The sequence below is a fragment of the Patiria miniata genome, unplaced genomic scaffold (genome assembly GCF_015706575.1).
Source record: "Patiria miniata isolate m_02_andy unplaced genomic scaffold, ASM1570657v1 HiC_scaffold_20, whole genome shotgun sequence".
NCBI lineage: Eukaryota > Metazoa > Echinodermata > Asteroidea > Valvatida > Asterinidae > Patiria > Patiria miniata.
The window spans coordinates 19,435,124-19,452,775 of NW_024037059.1; the positions used below are offsets into that span (position 1 = coordinate 19,435,124).

The window sequence follows — 17,652 nt, forward strand, 5'->3', positions numbered from 1 at the left end:
TTCAAAATCTGGCAAATTTGTTACTTTACCCCTCCGCGCATTATACATGGGTTACTTGTAGGGGTAGGGTTGGAGAAAGGCCGAGAGATTTGTGAGAAAGGATCGACAGATTGATTTATTTTCAAAATAAAGCTGTTTCGGAGAATGAACGGTACTCGACGGCAATTTAAGCAGGATACATTATTTTCATCTGTACTGTAGAGATAGGCACTGCGGTCTACTGTGCCGGCACTTGGAGCCCAGAATTGCTGAAACTCAGGGTAAAGACATTTATATATTCCGGGGGCGGGAATATTTATAATAAAAAATACAAAAAGGTAATAAGGAATACCATAACCAATCCAGAGAGATCAAATTAAACAACGCTTTGAACTGAATCAGGTCAAAAGCTCGTCATGAAATCGAGCTGCTGTCGGATTGAGACGACATGGCTTTGAGAACACCTGCCTATTTCCTTGAAATTGAAACACTAACTACAATTGTGATACATGGACAGTGAATGGTGACAGGAAATTGCTGGTAATTGTGTACCGAGGTCGGCTAATCAGACTGTCTCCAAGTGGGGGTAATTAAACCAGACTAGTGGGTGTGCATATTCACACAAAAAATGGAATATCGGTATATGGCCATTGGAACACTGTACGTTCTCAATCAAATTATCAAGTGCATTCATGAACTTCCGGAACACTTGACAGGGATGTGTTGCTCTGTTGCATACTTAACCCTAACGATCCCCACCCAGCCAAACTCCAACGTCAGGGTTTGTTGGAATCTGTTAGGATGAGTACTGCACTAGTAAACTGACTGCGCTTACATGGGATTAGGCATACCACAAATAAACAGAGTCCAACTGTTTATGTGCACAGTTTACCATATGTGTTGGGATTTGCAAGGATGAGGAAGGTTCCTAGCAAATCCCCACGGAGTTAGGATTAATTAAGCTGAGAATTGCTGGATCCAGTTAACAAGTACACGTATGGCTATATCCTACTTTAATAGACCATTATCATGTTGTGGCACTCCTGATTGTTCCCATTCAAATCAATGTAACCAAAGCGAGGCTGGAAGGAAAAATAGTCTGGTTCTTTTTTTGCACAAAAAACATTATCATTCAGTACTGTTAGTGGATACAGGGAACAGGACTGAAATGGTGGCAGCATGATAAAGGTCTATAGCCACGGCAATTGTTACAGTAATAGCATTGAGGTCTTGTAACTGCACAGAAAGGAATTCCGAGTTACAAACAGAGGTACACGAATACAAATTGCTTAACAAATTGAGCTCAGATCTATGAAACCTGTGTGGGGTTTTTGACAGCTCTGCGATCAAACGTGAAAGCACCCTATAGGCTTCGTTTGATGTCTTACGTTGGCACACTTGTGATATAATGTAGGCCTATGCACTTCTCTCAGCTAGTTTAGTAGTTAGACGTGTGAGGGTGGCAGCTTAAAATGCACAGCATGTGCAACAACATGATCGCTGAGTCCACTGATGCAAGGCAGTGGGCTTTCAAGCCCAAAAAGCACAGGAAAAAAAAACACAGAAGAAAGAAACAATACAAGCACAAGGGAGTCAGATTGGCGTTGCGGTACTTTCCTTGCCTTCCACCGCTGTGACCAGGTGTGACCGCTGTTCCTGGGCTTTCAAAGCCCAGGGAAAAAAAAACAGAAGAAAGAAACAATACAGGCATAAGGGAGTCAGGTTGGCGTAGCGGTACTTTCCTCGCCTTCCACCGCTGTGACCCGGATTCGAAACCTGCCTGATTCCATGGGTTTTCCCCAGAATACTCTTCGGGGCTTTTCCTCCCACATCTACAACTGTAAGTTTCCTCGCATTGTCTTCCCTTTACTGGGCCCCATGGGAGACCAGTGGATTCCACTGAATGGGCTACCCAGTTAAAATAAGAAATAAATGAATAAATAAATACGTGCACTTGGTACTCACTCTGGTTTTACTGGTTTCTCAGGTGGTGCAGTTTCTCTGATCGGAGAACTTGGTTTGACTTTGACTTCTGAAAGATAAATGAAAAAAAAAAAAATCTTTCGAAAAGAAAACAAATGACATGTTTTAAATTGATTCTTCAAACAATTTGCTGTGGCTAAACATTTGTACAGAGAAAAATAGATGACCCTTTACAGATGCTCCAAGATTACTGTAAATTACACAAAATATTCTGTTGTTTACTTTATACACTATGTGCTTTAATTAAAAAACAAACAAACAAAAAACACCAAATATGTTGACTTTCTCATGGGGATCGAGGGACAATGTATGAGCAACAAAGTCAGTGCATTTTTTTAAATGGCTACCATTTCAAAGAGTTTATTACTGGGCCATGACCTCATTTATAAATACTTCATTTATACATTGCGAATTTTCAACTGATGATAGACACTTGCATGATGCTTAATGCACATATTGATCTTTCATCGAACCATAGTTATCTCCGTCTACTTCCCCGGAAGCAAACAAATCTCACAGGCTTGATTTCATAATGATCACCAGTCTCTATTTTCTTATAAGGTGTGGTTTAGTAAAAGTTTATAATTATGTGTGAAGCTGAGTGTTTTTTTGTTATTTTAATTCAATGACTGCAGGTTATCAAAGGATCATGTGCCGATATTAACATTCATTTCAAATGGGGAGAGGCAGAGACAGTGTCAAACTACGAGAGCAAAACAATATCTCGAGGGGCTTGCATAAAAATGAGAGACACCTGATCCTTTGGGAATTACCAACTCCTCCTAAATACTCTTTTCTGGATATTGGTGACAACATTTTTTTTGGGGGGGGGGGAGTTTCAAGATTTACTGAGCAATTCCCATTAAATCATGGCACAGAATTTCCGGAATTGGCAGTATCACTTTACGCACAGCGAAGCAGTTATGTCTGACAGGAGTGACATTTACACACTTGTGCTTATCTTAATCAAACATGCCGGGCGCTGGGGAAACATTAACTCCCCCCCCCCCCCCTCAGACTCCAACACAACCTCAAACCCGACGATGGATGGGAAAAAATTGATTGAATACAAGAAAAAATAAGAAAAAAATAAAAAACGGGTTGTCACGCGTGCATATGCCCGTCGGCCGTACAAGCCAAACAAAATGCACAGTGGAGGTTTTTAAGTGAAGTACGACATCCCACGAACAAGGGCTGCAATGATTGACATCACGCCACTTTAATTCCAGGCCTGTATTAAGGTTTTTTTCTTTCTTCTTTTTTTTTTCTCCAAATGGCAGTGTTTTCGTGTTTTCCCCGACCGCTGAGGCACCTAGGGTATCTGATGAAGTATGACGCAAGTACACATCATCGGCGATCAGTTTTTCGGATCAACACTGCGAAGACACAAATCTTGCAAAAAATCGCGGCGCACAAGAAAAACATTCCGCCATCCACAGAGGCCTAGATGGGAGTTTATTGATACATCATATATACGTGCATGCTCTTCAAAACCCAAGGGTATCTACCGGTATCCCTCCAAAGGATGTGTATTTAATTCAAAGTATGATTTCCCACAACGGATTTGTAGAGAGTTTAGATGTGTGTTGGCCGATTGCACTGTGCCAACGCATCAACAAGACCGGTGTGTGCGGAGCGGCCCCGCTCGTGTGCGTCATAAAAAAAAAAAATCTGATCCCGACAAATTTATTGCCAATGAGAACCACTAGGCCCCCCTGAAGCAATGCGAGGAGCTTGCGATATGATCAGACAGAGCTGTATTTTTAGACCATTGCAAGGAGGGAGATTGTGATGGCATAGGGAAGGGACAAAACGAGGGGGAGAAAAGAGGAGAGCAAAAAAAAAAAATGAAGGGAAAAAGCAGAAGATGGGAAAGGAGAAGAGATGAGGGGGAAGACATCACGTACGCTCGGTCTGTCCTAGGCAATGAATGTAATGAAGCATGGCGGCTGGCTGGCAAACCTGCTCAGTCATGACGCAAGAATGGCGCAATTAAAAAACAACAAAACCAAAACCGAAGCAGTGATTGCGGTAACCTAGCCAACCCAGGATTTTAGTACCTACCTATTTCTGGGTTTTGAGTTATATCCAATCCTGTGGTTCTGTTTTTTGCTTTTAACTCAAACTCAAAATCGATTCTAACCACATCTGAAAGCTTTCAGTAATGTTTAATCAAATTTTAGGTGTGTGTGAATGTTCTACATGTACTTGAAATTTGATTCCTAAATTTCTTGACATTTTCAAACTACTACACAAGAGATTTTTTTTTCAAATTTGTTACTTCTGCATATCTTTGTCCTTCTTTAACTAATTTTTTCACTTAAATATTATCTAATGTAACCCTAATTGACAATAAATTTGAAATGAAATGCATACAAAGAGATTTAGTCAAACAAGACAGTCATAATTTAGTTTAAACATATCTGTTCAGTACACATCTTGAACCTAACTCCAGTCAATTAGTGCAATATGCCATCATGCACAAAATAGATGTGATTTGAAATTTTACCTAATTCCTTTATTTCTGTACTTGTTTTCTCCCCAAGAAACAAAATTTATTTTCTGGCCAGGTTGCCTTCATTTGCACAGCTCTACTGAAGTGGACAGATTGGCTGGGCCGCGGAGGTTTAATCAAGGGGAAACAATGCATGTTACTTCAAACCTCGGTGAAAGGACGACGGCGTAGGCCGTGCATATCTGTATGCTGACGGCCGAAATATCACTCAGTTATTCAAATTCACACAAGTGTAAACGGACAATTGCACTTTTGTGAAATATATTGATGTGATTTTCTCCAACTGTGATGTTGGTACAGGCACTAACCATACTCTGAAATGATTTGGACTGGAAAAATCAATCACCGAAATTGGAAAAACAGAGGCGCAAGTCAAAAAAATCTTTCCGAGATGTGTTCAATGTGATAAAGTGGCTTCACTAACAAATGCTGTCGTGTCAAACATGTCAATAAAATGACATAAATTTGCTGGTTTAATGAGGTATAAATTAATATCAATTTGTTTGTTAAGAAAATTCAGACACATTTTTTTTTATGGAAGCCTGTGATTTCTGGAAACTCTAAACACACTCGCACATTGCTACTTATATACATAACACTGTACACAGACTTCATTATTTCTTTCTGCATTATCGTAAATTGATGCTAGATGCAAGCAGCTGTGGCCAGTGCTGAAGGGTTAGTCTACCGCCCTCTTGTGACAAGTGCTCCCAGTGTTGAACCCTGACATATTCTATATACACACACACACACAAGTGTATATTTGCCTACAGTATTGTCCCTCTTTTGTTTGCACTTTAACTTTTAGGAAGACCTCCCATACGTTTTGTACACGATCGCCAAATTGGGGACCTTCGGGACTTGGCGGCCCTATTGTCCTCTATTGTTCAACGTCCCCTATTGAATGCACACCACATAAATGTAGGTTGTATCTGGCCTGTTTATATCAATTGATTGTGCTTAATTGTGTGTGACATGCATTTTAAGTGCTTCCTACCATATTAATATTGTGATCATAAAAATGAATTGAGCACATTTTCATGACCCATTTAAATGATGTATGACCCAAATATGTGTGTTCACAGCGTGTCATAACGTTTAAAAGCAATCCTTCAGGTAAATTGTTCTTAGTATTAAACACATGCGAAAAAAGCCGCATTCAACGGAAATATATGTTGATACATTCTCTGAAAGCCAGTTGTTATCTATAATCGATAAGTTACCGTAATTGGGATTTCGGAAAATTGGGAAATCTATTAAGTAATGGCCTACAATGTACACACTGCGCAGTGCACCATTGAAATAGAAGAATAGTTAAAAAAAAAAAAAAAAAAATGGGATCAGTTTAGATTCGCACGATAATCCCTTCTTCATGTACATGCCTGGAAGGAGAGATGGCAAGATTTGAAGGGTCCTGAATCGCACAACTGAAGATACTAGCTTGGGGGGTCAGAGCAGGTGGATTCTACTGTATCCTGCAGTTTACTCGGGGCGAGGCGCGGTCCAAAAACCCCGGGTCCCTGTCCAAGAAAATCAGCAGATGAGACCGGCAGCGGTGATAAGCAAGAGATGCAACGTTTGGAGGTAATGAGTATACGTGTGCCACGAGGAAAAAGCGATATCCGAGAATAAGAAAAAAGGAACGATAAAAACAAGAGGGGTTGGGCGGAGTATGGATTAATTGAAGGTCCGCGGGGCGCTATTTGCTCTGATTCTGCTTGTTCCAGATTATTGTGGTGTTTGGAGAGGGACCTGCTGAGGATAATTGATTGGGGCGTTGGGTTTCCCTTTAGGGTTTTCGGCCTGGCGTGTTCGAGTTCTCCAACCCTGAGCCCCAGTGCTTAACTTGTAGTCTTGAGTCCGAATTCAAAGTCACGCAGGTCAAGTCCATGTCCAAGTCACGAGAGTGAGTCTATTCCCTCAGAAGTTTTTTTTTTTTTTTAAATTGTCAAGGTAATTTGTCATAATTGTACTTGATAAACTGTGGGTCTGCTTGCAATACAATCCTACAGGATATCACTTTAGACGCTTGTTGCTTCATCAACAAGTTTTAAAAAATGGCATTTAAACACGCTTAAGAGGTATGCAATGAGCTCCGTGCACAAGTACGCCCTCTACAGTTACAAAAGGAGAGTTGGGGAGACCACTAGGAGAGACATTCTAACATATTGCCGACGATGCCTCACGCAAAAACTCTATATTTCGCGCTATCGGCTCGGTGTGCCAACAAAAGAGGGCACGTTCTCACCTCTTTTGAGAGCTCCGTGGACGGGACACACAGCGTGGTCATACTGTACTGTACTGGTTTGCGCGAAGTACGCACGACTTCCTGAATGTGCCTAAGTTGTAGCCACCGCACACCGCATCTTCACGTGAGCGTCAGGCATTGTTGGCGCGCGAAAACGTTCGAATTCAACTTGCTATGGTCTCCGAGACTAATCCCCGCCTCCAATAACTTTGGATACATTCGAAATAGGCAGTTGATGGATCAGGAACCAGACTAGGTCACCCCCAACTCTCCTTTTCTGGCCGTTGAAGGGATACTTGTGCACGGAGCCCATACACACACGCACCAGTATGACCACCCTGTGCTTCCCGTCCACTGGGCTCTCAGAAGTTGTAAAAAAGCGCCCTCTCTTGTCTGCGCATGGAGCCTATGGATAGTTTTTAATTTTAATTACTATTTTCACCTCTGAGTCCACATGTGGAGTCCTTTGACCAGTTTGCGCCGGGGTTAGTTTGACATTGACCGGACCCAGACACGGGATTGTTTTTCACGAACCTCGATGCCAGACAGGTTCTGCGGGTAGCACACCCTGATATTTCCGGCGCCGCTCGCTGCGAGCGGGTCACAGACAGATATTTCCAGCCTCGTTCGTTGCATGTTTTATATCCATCATCCGTTCCGAATACCACAAAACCTTTGCGTGTATACACGTCATGTATCAAGGTAGCACACCCTGATATTTCTGGCCTTGCTCACTGTGAGCGGGTTGCAGACGGATATTTCCGGCCTCGCTTGTTGTGTGTTTATCTTCCACCCGTTCCAAATACATCCGACGTGAACTGGTCAAGCATTTTTTCCAGTGATTCCCCCTCAATAATAAAATTTGTGATGTCCAAAAGCCTTGTCAATTACAATGACTCTTAACTCTCGCCCAAAGTCTGGAGTCACACAATGAAGTTTGTCTGTCAGGCCAATATTCAGTCGATAAAACATGTATAACATTTTAAAATCTACACAACTTTACTGATATCACGAATGAAGAGCACATGACAGATACGAGGCACGTTAGTGTCATTTGGCAAAATAAAACAATGCTTTTAGTGGAGTTCCAAAACAGCTGTTTGACAAGTTGAGTAACCTCAGGGCACCAAAAAAAATTGCCCCCCCCCCCCAATAAAATTGGAAGGATCTATAAGGGGCGACCATGACTCGCAAGTTGCAACACGACAACAACGCCAGAGGAGGAAATCGGCTACAGGTTGGCAGCAAGGCATTGTATCCCCCCTCCAATCCTGCCAGGGGATCTGTGGATATTTAAGTCCATTAAACCTTGAGATATTTACAGACGCAGTCTGTCCATTAGTGCGGGGACTGTGCGGGGCTCTAAAAGAAGCAGAAAGGAGTAGGTACCCTCGGGATGAGGTTGAGTGCTACCTCTACAATCCTTGACAATATTCAGTGATTTGGATAAAAGATGTATTTTTTGCGAGTGTCTCTCAGAATTGCAAAATACATTTTTTGCAGCAATATGGATGTAAATTCACATGAATTGATTTTCTTGGGGGAAGGAAAAAGAGTAGTGCACAAAGCTGTGTGTACAAGCGGATTCTTTTCTAAGCATTCTACAAATGCATTATCATTTAATTGACTATATAATATTCCCTGTAGCCTTAGGCAAGTTAGACAAATAGACATGCCCATCAAAATTTTTATCACAGAATATCAGGCAGGCATGCACATCTATTTTAAGCTAATGTACTAGTATTTTAAATAAAATTGATAACGTACATATGTACAAGTTGTGTGTCAACTAGAAACACTTCATGAACTTGATACAAGCAAGTTCACTGTACATGTACTCAACGTTGCCTATTGATATCATTTTTTTAAAGGGGAAAACCAACAAGCAGATAATGACAGCAATGAAGAACTACTTTCCATAGTTTGCACAGTGGCTTGGCTGAATAGCAACTCGCAACGGATCCAGTGCAAATTTACCAACACTTTGGACAAATTAGACCGATAGATTGGGAGGCATTTTTCTTTTTTTGAAGAGGGCCACTGCGCTGCAACTACAACTTGAATACATACAGGACAATGGCTTCGGTGTCGCGTTTCCAAACAGGAACGTTATCAGTTTAAAACGGGGCTTTCTCAATGGGGTCCCAATTCTACGGTTTCAGTGTCGCGGTCTGCCCCGACACACCGCTTATAAATGGATCCCGACAAGTCGTAGGGCAACACTGGACAAATTTGTCCCCGGCAGTTCGTACCCTAAAGGTTGACCTGAAATTGATCCTTGGGAGGAAAGCTGGTAAAATAATAGCGAAGGAATAATCCAGAAAAAAAAGTGACGGGCATGCTGCTGCTGCGTTCACCAGGGGGCTGTTTTGTTACGAGGTTATTTTTGTTTGACAGCTGAGGAGCCTTTGGGGTTTCGGGGCACAATCTGTGGGTGTTGGGCTTGATTTACGGGTTTTTATGTACAAGTGTGACAACTGATCCCCTGAAGATTGTCCAAACATCGGTATTTGGGAAAATTTGACTTAAGGGGATTGCTGGCATAATTTTCTTTTACTGACTTCCTAGGGAAAAGACTATTCCTGGGAAAAGATGCAGGTTTTATTTAATGTGAATGAGGTTATATCAGGTATGGGTCAATTGTGTTGACCAGTGTTCAGAATTTGACATGATGAGAGAATTGGGAAAAAAGCTGTTCAATAGGCACAGCTCAAGACTATCCACATGTCATAAATGGCTTGTAAGCTTTCGGCAAACCTGGGGCCGATTTTATGGCACTGCTTAACAGTTAGCAGAAAACTTGTGCTTACCAAGCAGACAAATTCTGCTAACCTTAACCAGTTCACATCGGATGACGTGTATACACGCAAAGATTTTACGGTATTCGGAACGGATGACGGATATACAAGCAACAAGCGAGGCCGGAAATATCTGTCAGCGACCCGCTCGCAGCGAGCGAGGCCAGAAATATCAGGGTGTGCTACCCGCATATGACGGCCTGAACCCGTCTGGCATCGAGGTTCATGAAAACAGTCCCACGCCTGGGTCCGGTCATGTCAAAATAATCCCAGAGAGAAGTGGTTAAGCACTATTTCACGGCGTTGATGTGCAAATGGTTGCATGAGCATAGAGATTTCTATTGTTACGTCACTGATTTAAGCAACTGAGGTAAGCTTGCCTTCTGCTGTGCTTAATGCTTACGCTCTCCATGACCAAGATGGAGGATCTGTTAGCAGACAATTATGTGCTTAGCAGCGCCATGCAATCGGACCCTGAAAATTACGAAGACAGCTTCTATTCCAGAATATTGCTTCTGAATTACAGCCACTTACCCTGCTTCACGTTCACCATGCTTGGCTTGACTGGGGCAGGCACCTGCAGCAAATTGTCAGAAGACTGAAAAGAAACCAAAAAAAAACACAATAAAAACTAACAGATAAGGATTTTTGGAAGAAGTGTCAAGAGTATTTCAAGTTTTACGAAGTTGGTTTTTAATGTATGTGTGCTTAAAAATAATACATTTTTCACGGTTAATAAAAATATCCACATGCTTTTAGTTTGATGCTTTATCCATATTTCCGTACAATAAACCAGGACCATAATTTCTTACAGCAAACTCGAAAATCCTCACTTTAGCCTTGCCCACTTCCAACTTTTAAGAGCTGCGCCAAAGTGCAACAACCTTTTTTGAAATGAAATTTGTTTATGCTCGTGTTCAGACGGACCTTTCACCGTGTCCATAATAGACCTGATAATCAATGTAACGAGCATTTTATTGTCTGGTTTGATCAGATAAAACCTTGTGAGCATAAAAGTCAGGCTAGAAATGGCCATCATCATCATCATCATGCATTATGTAGGCTGGATGCTGGTATGGGCTCTGTGTACACTAGGAACACGAGGGGGGGTGCAAAGTACACGCAACTAATTCTGTCCTGAATGTGCACAAGGCCATAGCGCCCTCGCGTGAGCGTCAGGTGTCGTCGGCAATGCGTTAGAATGTCTCTCCCAGTAGTCTCCCCCAACTCTCCCTTTCTTACCGTTGAGGGGGTACTTGTTCACGGAGCCCATAATCCAGACAATACTACAGTGTGATTAAAGTTCAGATATTTTGGGGCACAAGTCTTTGGGAATGTCTACCAAAGGTACCATTTCCCGTAACAATAATTATCATCCTTCACCTTTTAAATTATGAATCGTTAATGTTACCATATGATTTTCATTTTAAATACAGATAACGAAAATCCAGGATTTCTGGATTAACCCTAACTCAGGCATTTTTGCTAGGATGCAACCTCAATCCCGCAAAATCCTTCTACTTCCTTCATGTAAAAAAATTACATACAGCCTCAATCCAGCAAAATCCACCGTTATTTCCTGAATGTGGTCCTTGGAGGGGTGACCACTGCCTCAATCCTGCAAAATCCTCCAGCAATCACTGTCAACATGTTGAGGCAGAGCCAGTGACATCCTGGAGCAGTGCAGAGGATTTCAAGTATAATCTAGGCCTAAATTTACGCACCGCTGAGCATAAACAACACAAGGTCCGGCCCAAGACCTTGACGCAGTGCATCCTCCAAAATCAGCCACACACTTTTGCCACAAAGCCTCCATCCGGCACAATCCTCCATTCTGCATAGAGGATTTTGGAGGATTTGGGAAGGTTTAATTAAAGACTATAACTCAGATAAAAATGCTAACTCACTCACGCATAAACACATAATTGTCCTAACTACTAACGACAAGCTACGTAATTAATAATTCAGCATATCATGCCACACTGAGCGCTCCGCATATTGTACAGTCTGAAATGCAAAAATGCATGTGATATGTAGCATATTTGCGAGGCATTAGTTTCTGGCAAAATCAGGCGGAACTGGACACAGGCCATAATGGAGAAAACTGCCAAAAACCGAATGGGGGTGATTTTTTTATGATTAATTTCATTGATCTTTGTAATAATGGAAATGTCTACCACACATATTTTAAAGAAATAAGTATTTTATTTCTAAAATGGAATAAAAGTGTTTCTGATGGGAAAAACAACTGGCATCTTTCACTTGCACAACTACAAACATCATACATGTAACTGTAAAGGCCTTTTTTTTTCAGTATTTTACGTTTTTGACATGTTGAAAAATGCAAACTTTAAACAGCCAAAATTTGTCAAAGGAATGTCCGATTGAAGTGCAACACACAGTGCTGAAAAGGAGAATGTTATTCTCTTTCCTAATACCCGCCAACCCTCATTATGTAGAATGCCATGGTCCAGCGGTTACGGTGTTTGACTAATGTACGAAGGTGCGTGGGTTCGAACCCTGCCATGAACACGGTGTTTGTGTTCTTGGGCAAGACACTGAACTACAATTGCCTCTCTCCACCCAGGAGTATAAATGGGTACCTGTGAGGGTCGAGGACCGATTGAGCGCTGATATCGGCTGCCACGTGGTCTCATGGCCTGATGAACCGGGTAATAATTGTAAAGCGCTTTGAGATCACTGATACGATGGAAAGCGCTATATATAAGCACAATTATTATTATTATTATTCATATCAACCTCTGCCCAGTTCTGTCTCATTTTGCCACAGTGCCTCACATTTATCTACTGGGGCGCTATCAAGACCTTGGGAATGATAATACAAAAAAAGACGGGAGGTTAGTGGCGAGAGGAGCTGGGGCCTACTAATTGATGACACATCAAACGCTGCGTTGTTGCTGCCACGGCTCTGACAGTGGCCGCAACGCTCCACCGATTGTACGCCACAGCAGGAAATGTTCATTTTGTATTCCGAGCCTGTCTCCGGCAATGCTACTCCATCTCTCTTTATACACAAACAAACATAGCAGCAAATAGACTTGTTAATTTCTCTAGCCGTGAGGATATAACGAGTACTTGTGTGGTACAGGATAGCAGAGGGGGAAATGGTTGGGTAAACCCATCGTGTATAGGTTTATTTTATCTGCTCGGGTTTAATGGGGAAGAAGCGAGTGACTGGGGAAGGATAAGTAATGATATTTGACACACGAGCGTGTGTACTTGGATGTGGTTCAGTGACTGCATACATAATGAGGACACTGACAGTATAATTAGAGACCGCTTTGCTAGAATTTGCGTCTCTGTCTGCAATTTGTGAAACACCTTTATTTCCCCTTGCTTGTTTGGCATTTGTATTACTAATTCAAATCGAACCAAATTACCCTAAATCCGCCAAAAATCCACGCCTGGTTTTTTAATGCATGTTAACGCATTATGTTCCAATTTCGTTTATTTACAAAGAAACCAAGTCCCTTTTTTACACCTACACGTACGTATAAAAGATGAAAAGGGAGTAAACGTTATTTCATGTATCTCAGTTTCATTCTACAGGGTAGTGCAAAAAGAAGGAAACCCAAATTTGACAGGAATTTTAACTTATTTGAATTTTTTTTCATAAAGTAGTGAAGTATAGCTCTTCAACCATACGTTGTGAAAAATATTTAAAAAAAATTTCAAAAATAGTGTAATTATGCTAATTTGAATACAAGTCACCAAAATCACGTGTAAGTCTAGTGTAGTGTTTTTTATAGTCTTCAAATCAAGCTTCGGAGCTCAGTCAAACGGATGGAATAAAGCCGTCCATGGACAAACTGGTTTGGCACATGAAATTTTTAAACTACCATATCTCAGAGACAAAATATGCATTTGTAATCATTTTTCGTCAATTTTATTAAAAAGATCAATATTTTAATACCATTAAATTGAATTTTTGAAATATGCTCAACGAGTAGGTTGAAAATTGCTGTCAAAAGTGGGTTTCCTTCTTTTTGCACCACCCTGCACATTAAATAGTTCTGACAAGATTAAATAGTTTTTGACTAGATTAAATCAGTTAAGATTTTGCATCATTCTTGCATGTATACTGTGTCTTCATGCCACTCAGATTTCACTGGTTCTAAGACTCATAAACGAAACTGTGTTCTTATAGTTAAATAAAAGACATCGCTTGAGCCCTAATATATGCATTTGTGTCAACTGAACACAAGAATTGTTCGGTAGTTTCTCCAAAAATCACAAGACATCTAATCAACCTGTTTATCCCTGCTTTTCCCCATTTTCTGGATTCTTTCTTCATAAACAAGGGAAGGAGAAAAAATAGACCATATCCCGTTCCCGCAGAGCAGTGAGCGTCTGGCACTGAATGCCAACTGTCCATCACCCAAAGGTAAATAGGCCTGTTTTCTTTCTTATTTTCTGAACCGGTAGAGGATTAAATACAGAGAGTCCGACTCTCCGGTTACCAACGCTGCTCTTATCCAAATTACACGGCCGGTAATACTATATCGGCTGCTTTGTGATGCAAGACCTTTTTTTTTTTTCCTTCTTCTCTCTAACCCGTCTGCTGCTTTGGTCGGAGCCTGCGCCATTGTTGATTACAGACTCCGAGGACGTGCTGATACTTCGGGCCAAATGCAATGTCAATTATGCGAGTAATTAGAAAATTAAACTCTAATTGGGATTTTTTTTTTCTGCCAAATTATCAGAGGGAAGACAGAATGTAAAATACAATTAAATATCAACCAAAAATTAACAATTTTTTTTTAAGTCTGAAAAATTAATAAATAAAAAATAAAATATTATTTTCTGTGAAAGTAAAGCTATACAGAGTGGTGCAAATTCTATACTGGGTTGTTGAGCTTATTTCAAAAATTCAATTTGATGGTATTAAAATATTGATCTTTAAAAATAAGTGACGAAAAAATGATTGCAAATGCGTATATATTTTGTCTCTGAGATATGGTAGTTTAAACATTTCATGTGCCAAACCTGTTTGTCCACGGACGGCTTTATTTTGTACAAAACAAAAGACATCTTGGAATTCTGCATTTCAGTCCAATACCGAGGCTCGACAAAAAATAAAAAATCTTTAAGAGAAATCTGACGAAGAAAAAGGGGCAACAGGGAGCCATGTTTGGATACCTACACTCTCCGCTCTATATATACTGTCTGATCTTTATGACAATGTCAACGGCTCACTTCGTCCCTGGAGGACAGGCAGTGGGAGTAACCCACTTATTGGCCGAGGGAACTGTGTCAATTATGCAAGCGTGATGGAACGCTGTATTGCTCTCGTTTGCCCATCATTTGTCTCCTATTAAGTGTTACGTATCTTGCGTTTGTGCCTGCAGCCTTAGCTGTGCAATGTTACAAGGCCGAGGGATTTTTAGCTCCCAAATCAGAAATGCAACCTTTTTGCAGTTGCACACAGAAATAAAGTCGTAACCTGATAAAAATGGCTCGCATTTATTGTTTTTTCAAAATCTCTGTCGATTCCATGACTTGTATTTCATGCACATGTACATGTACATGTATGTGTACATGTATCACATACATGTACATGTGATTTTTCTGGTGTGCCACACATTTCTACTAAATAAAACCACGAGTTCTTTACAAACCTACATGTACGTAAATTTCATTATTTGATGATTTGAGTTGAGCTTTTTTTGTTTTTTACTGAGAGTTTTTTACTAATAGTTTTTATGATGAGCTTGATACTAACTGAACAAAATTTAACAGGATAATTTGAATTGGGTACATGCAGAAAAATGTGTTACAATACAGCTCAGTGTTTGTTTGTTTGTTGTTGTTTTTTATCCAGAAGGTCAGAAAGTAAAGCCAAGTAAAAAAAAAAAAAAAACAATTTATCGTCCCCGCCCGCATTCTATTTTTCAAGCTGCATCTTTTTTTCAAGCCACATCCCTTTTTTGTTGTTTTTTTTCCCCTCACCTCAAAAAGCTAACTGTTTCTTGTATTTTGCTTTAATAAAATAATACAGCAAATTAAAAGCTGGTGGTCATTTTGAATCGAAGTTGGCGACCATTTTTAATTTAAATACTTGGCGACCATCTTGGGAAAAAAAAATAAAAGGGCCCTCATCATCCTCTTTTTGAAAAAACCCGGACGATCAACTGATTTTTTTTTATACTTGGCCTAAATCCCGTAGTTTTTACACATAGTATTGCCAAGCCTCTCTTTTTAATTGTGAGTCACGAAATTGGTGTACTATTCACTCCGAGTCACAAGGCAGGAGTACCGGGTAAGACACTGACCGGGCCCGCCCCACCCCTCCATTACACTGATGTCTTAAGTCAAATGATTCACCACACAAGCTCCATGCACATGGCATTGAACCTTGGCCCAGCTTAACTTGATAGAGCGCCCTCTCTTGGCCGCCATTAGCAATAACAAGCCTGACATCGGTGACATTCAGATGTATACATCCAGACTCGCGGACAAAAATACCCCAAGGGACTTCTCGATGGAGGGGGGAGGAGCTGGTATACCGCTGCAGTGATTCACAGGAGAGGCTGCGGGTTACCACTTCAAGAGACGGTGTTCGTTTACAAAGCGTCTAGAGTGCAGACTGTCATGAGAGACATTCTTCAGCCCGGCAGTGCTAGCGGGCGGCTGTGCTCTGGTGATATGATTAGCAGCTCGCCGGTATTTGTGGACATGCTAGGACATAGCTGGCCTCACAGCGCCTTCCAGACAAGATTACAAACACAGCTAAAGACCTATTTTAAAAATACTCTACCGTAAAATAGGTCAAATGAAACATCTAGGGGTTAAACTATAAATATTACACGATGGCGCGGGGGCTACTCGGAGGAAAACTATTAACACAATCTGTTCAAGCCATACACAGGGGTGTGATTGACCACTGATAAAAATAGCTGAAAACAGCTGGAAAAGGTGTAAAAAAAGCTGAACTTTGGAAATCTCCTATACTTTTGTACACAGCAAGTGAGGGAGGAAAAAAGCTGAAATCCAAAACAAAAAAAAGCTGAAATCAGCTTTAAAGCTGAGATTTCACACCCCTGCATACATCTAATGACTATTGATTTCACATACACGTGATCTAAGCACTTGTCGTCTGTATTATCAGCACTCAGCCTCACATGGCAACACTGAAACCTGTGAAAAAAAAGATCAGCTCTTTCCTTGAAAAAAAATTCCAATACACCGAAATCAGGAAATGACAGTGCTTCAGTCCAGGAATTGTTCTACATTGTACATGTGCATTTCCTGCAATTACCTAGCTTACGTGTAACTGCCCACATGTAGTTCTGTTTTCCTCTTTTTTTCTCTCTCCAGAAATGACAGCCCATGTTACCTTAAAGATGCAAACCCCCTATTCTTCAAAAAACAATTTTTTTTTTCCTTCTCCTAGCAAATTTTCCAATTATATGTTTTGTTTTAACAGGAAAAAACCCTACTTTATTCCAATTGTGGGGCATCTGCAACCCTCCGTAAAAGTGGTTTCATTTTTTGCACAAATAACCGAACCTGCCAGGGTTGAATTATTGTCTGGCAGCCACAAATTCAAAATATGTAAAGAAATAACTCCATAACTAAATGTCGGTGGACTTTTTGTTCGAAGTCTCATTCAAAAATGAATTATAAAAATCCATTGAAAAAAAAAATCTATTTATCAAGGCGAAACAAGGCAATACATCTTTAAATGATTTGTTTCTTTGCTTTAAAAATAACAGCATGTACAATGTAACTAAAGTTGAAATAATAAAATATAATTGAACTAAAAAAAATTTTGAAGCTTGGCATGACAAAAGAAAAAAAATCAAATCTAAACTTTAACTAGGCTTATTCTCGAAACATATATTAACCCAAACTTCCTAGTTATAAATACTGGGAGCCTCCAAAACAAAGTTGACGCAATGCATCCTCCAAAATCAACCGACACTTTTCTGCCATTCAGCCTCAATCCTCCAAAATCCTCCAAAAGCCGCCTGAAGGATTTTGGAGGATTGAGGAAGGTTACTGTTAAGCAAATGTTAACCCCAACCTTCCCAAATCCTCCAAAATCCTCTTTGCAAAACGGAGGATTTTGCAGGTTTGAGGCTACATGGCATAAGTGTGTTGCTGCT

General features: G+C 40.6%; 1 protein-coding gene across 1 annotated transcript in view; it reads right to left on the reverse strand.

Annotated features, from left to right (window-relative positions):
• Positions 1-1,940: 1,940 nt before the first annotated feature.
• Positions 1,941-17,652, reverse strand: part of LOC119727896 (serine/arginine repetitive matrix protein 2-like) — a 47,368-nt gene continuing 31,656 nt past the window's right edge. The window contains exons 6-7 of the mRNA XM_038199973.1: positions 10,058-10,121; positions 1,941-2,011 (exon numbers count right to left, since the gene is read on the reverse strand). Of these exons, the coding sequence (XP_038055901.1) occupies positions 1,941-2,011; positions 10,058-10,121 (135 nt within the window). The remainder of the gene's footprint in view (positions 2,012-10,057; positions 10,122-17,652) is intronic.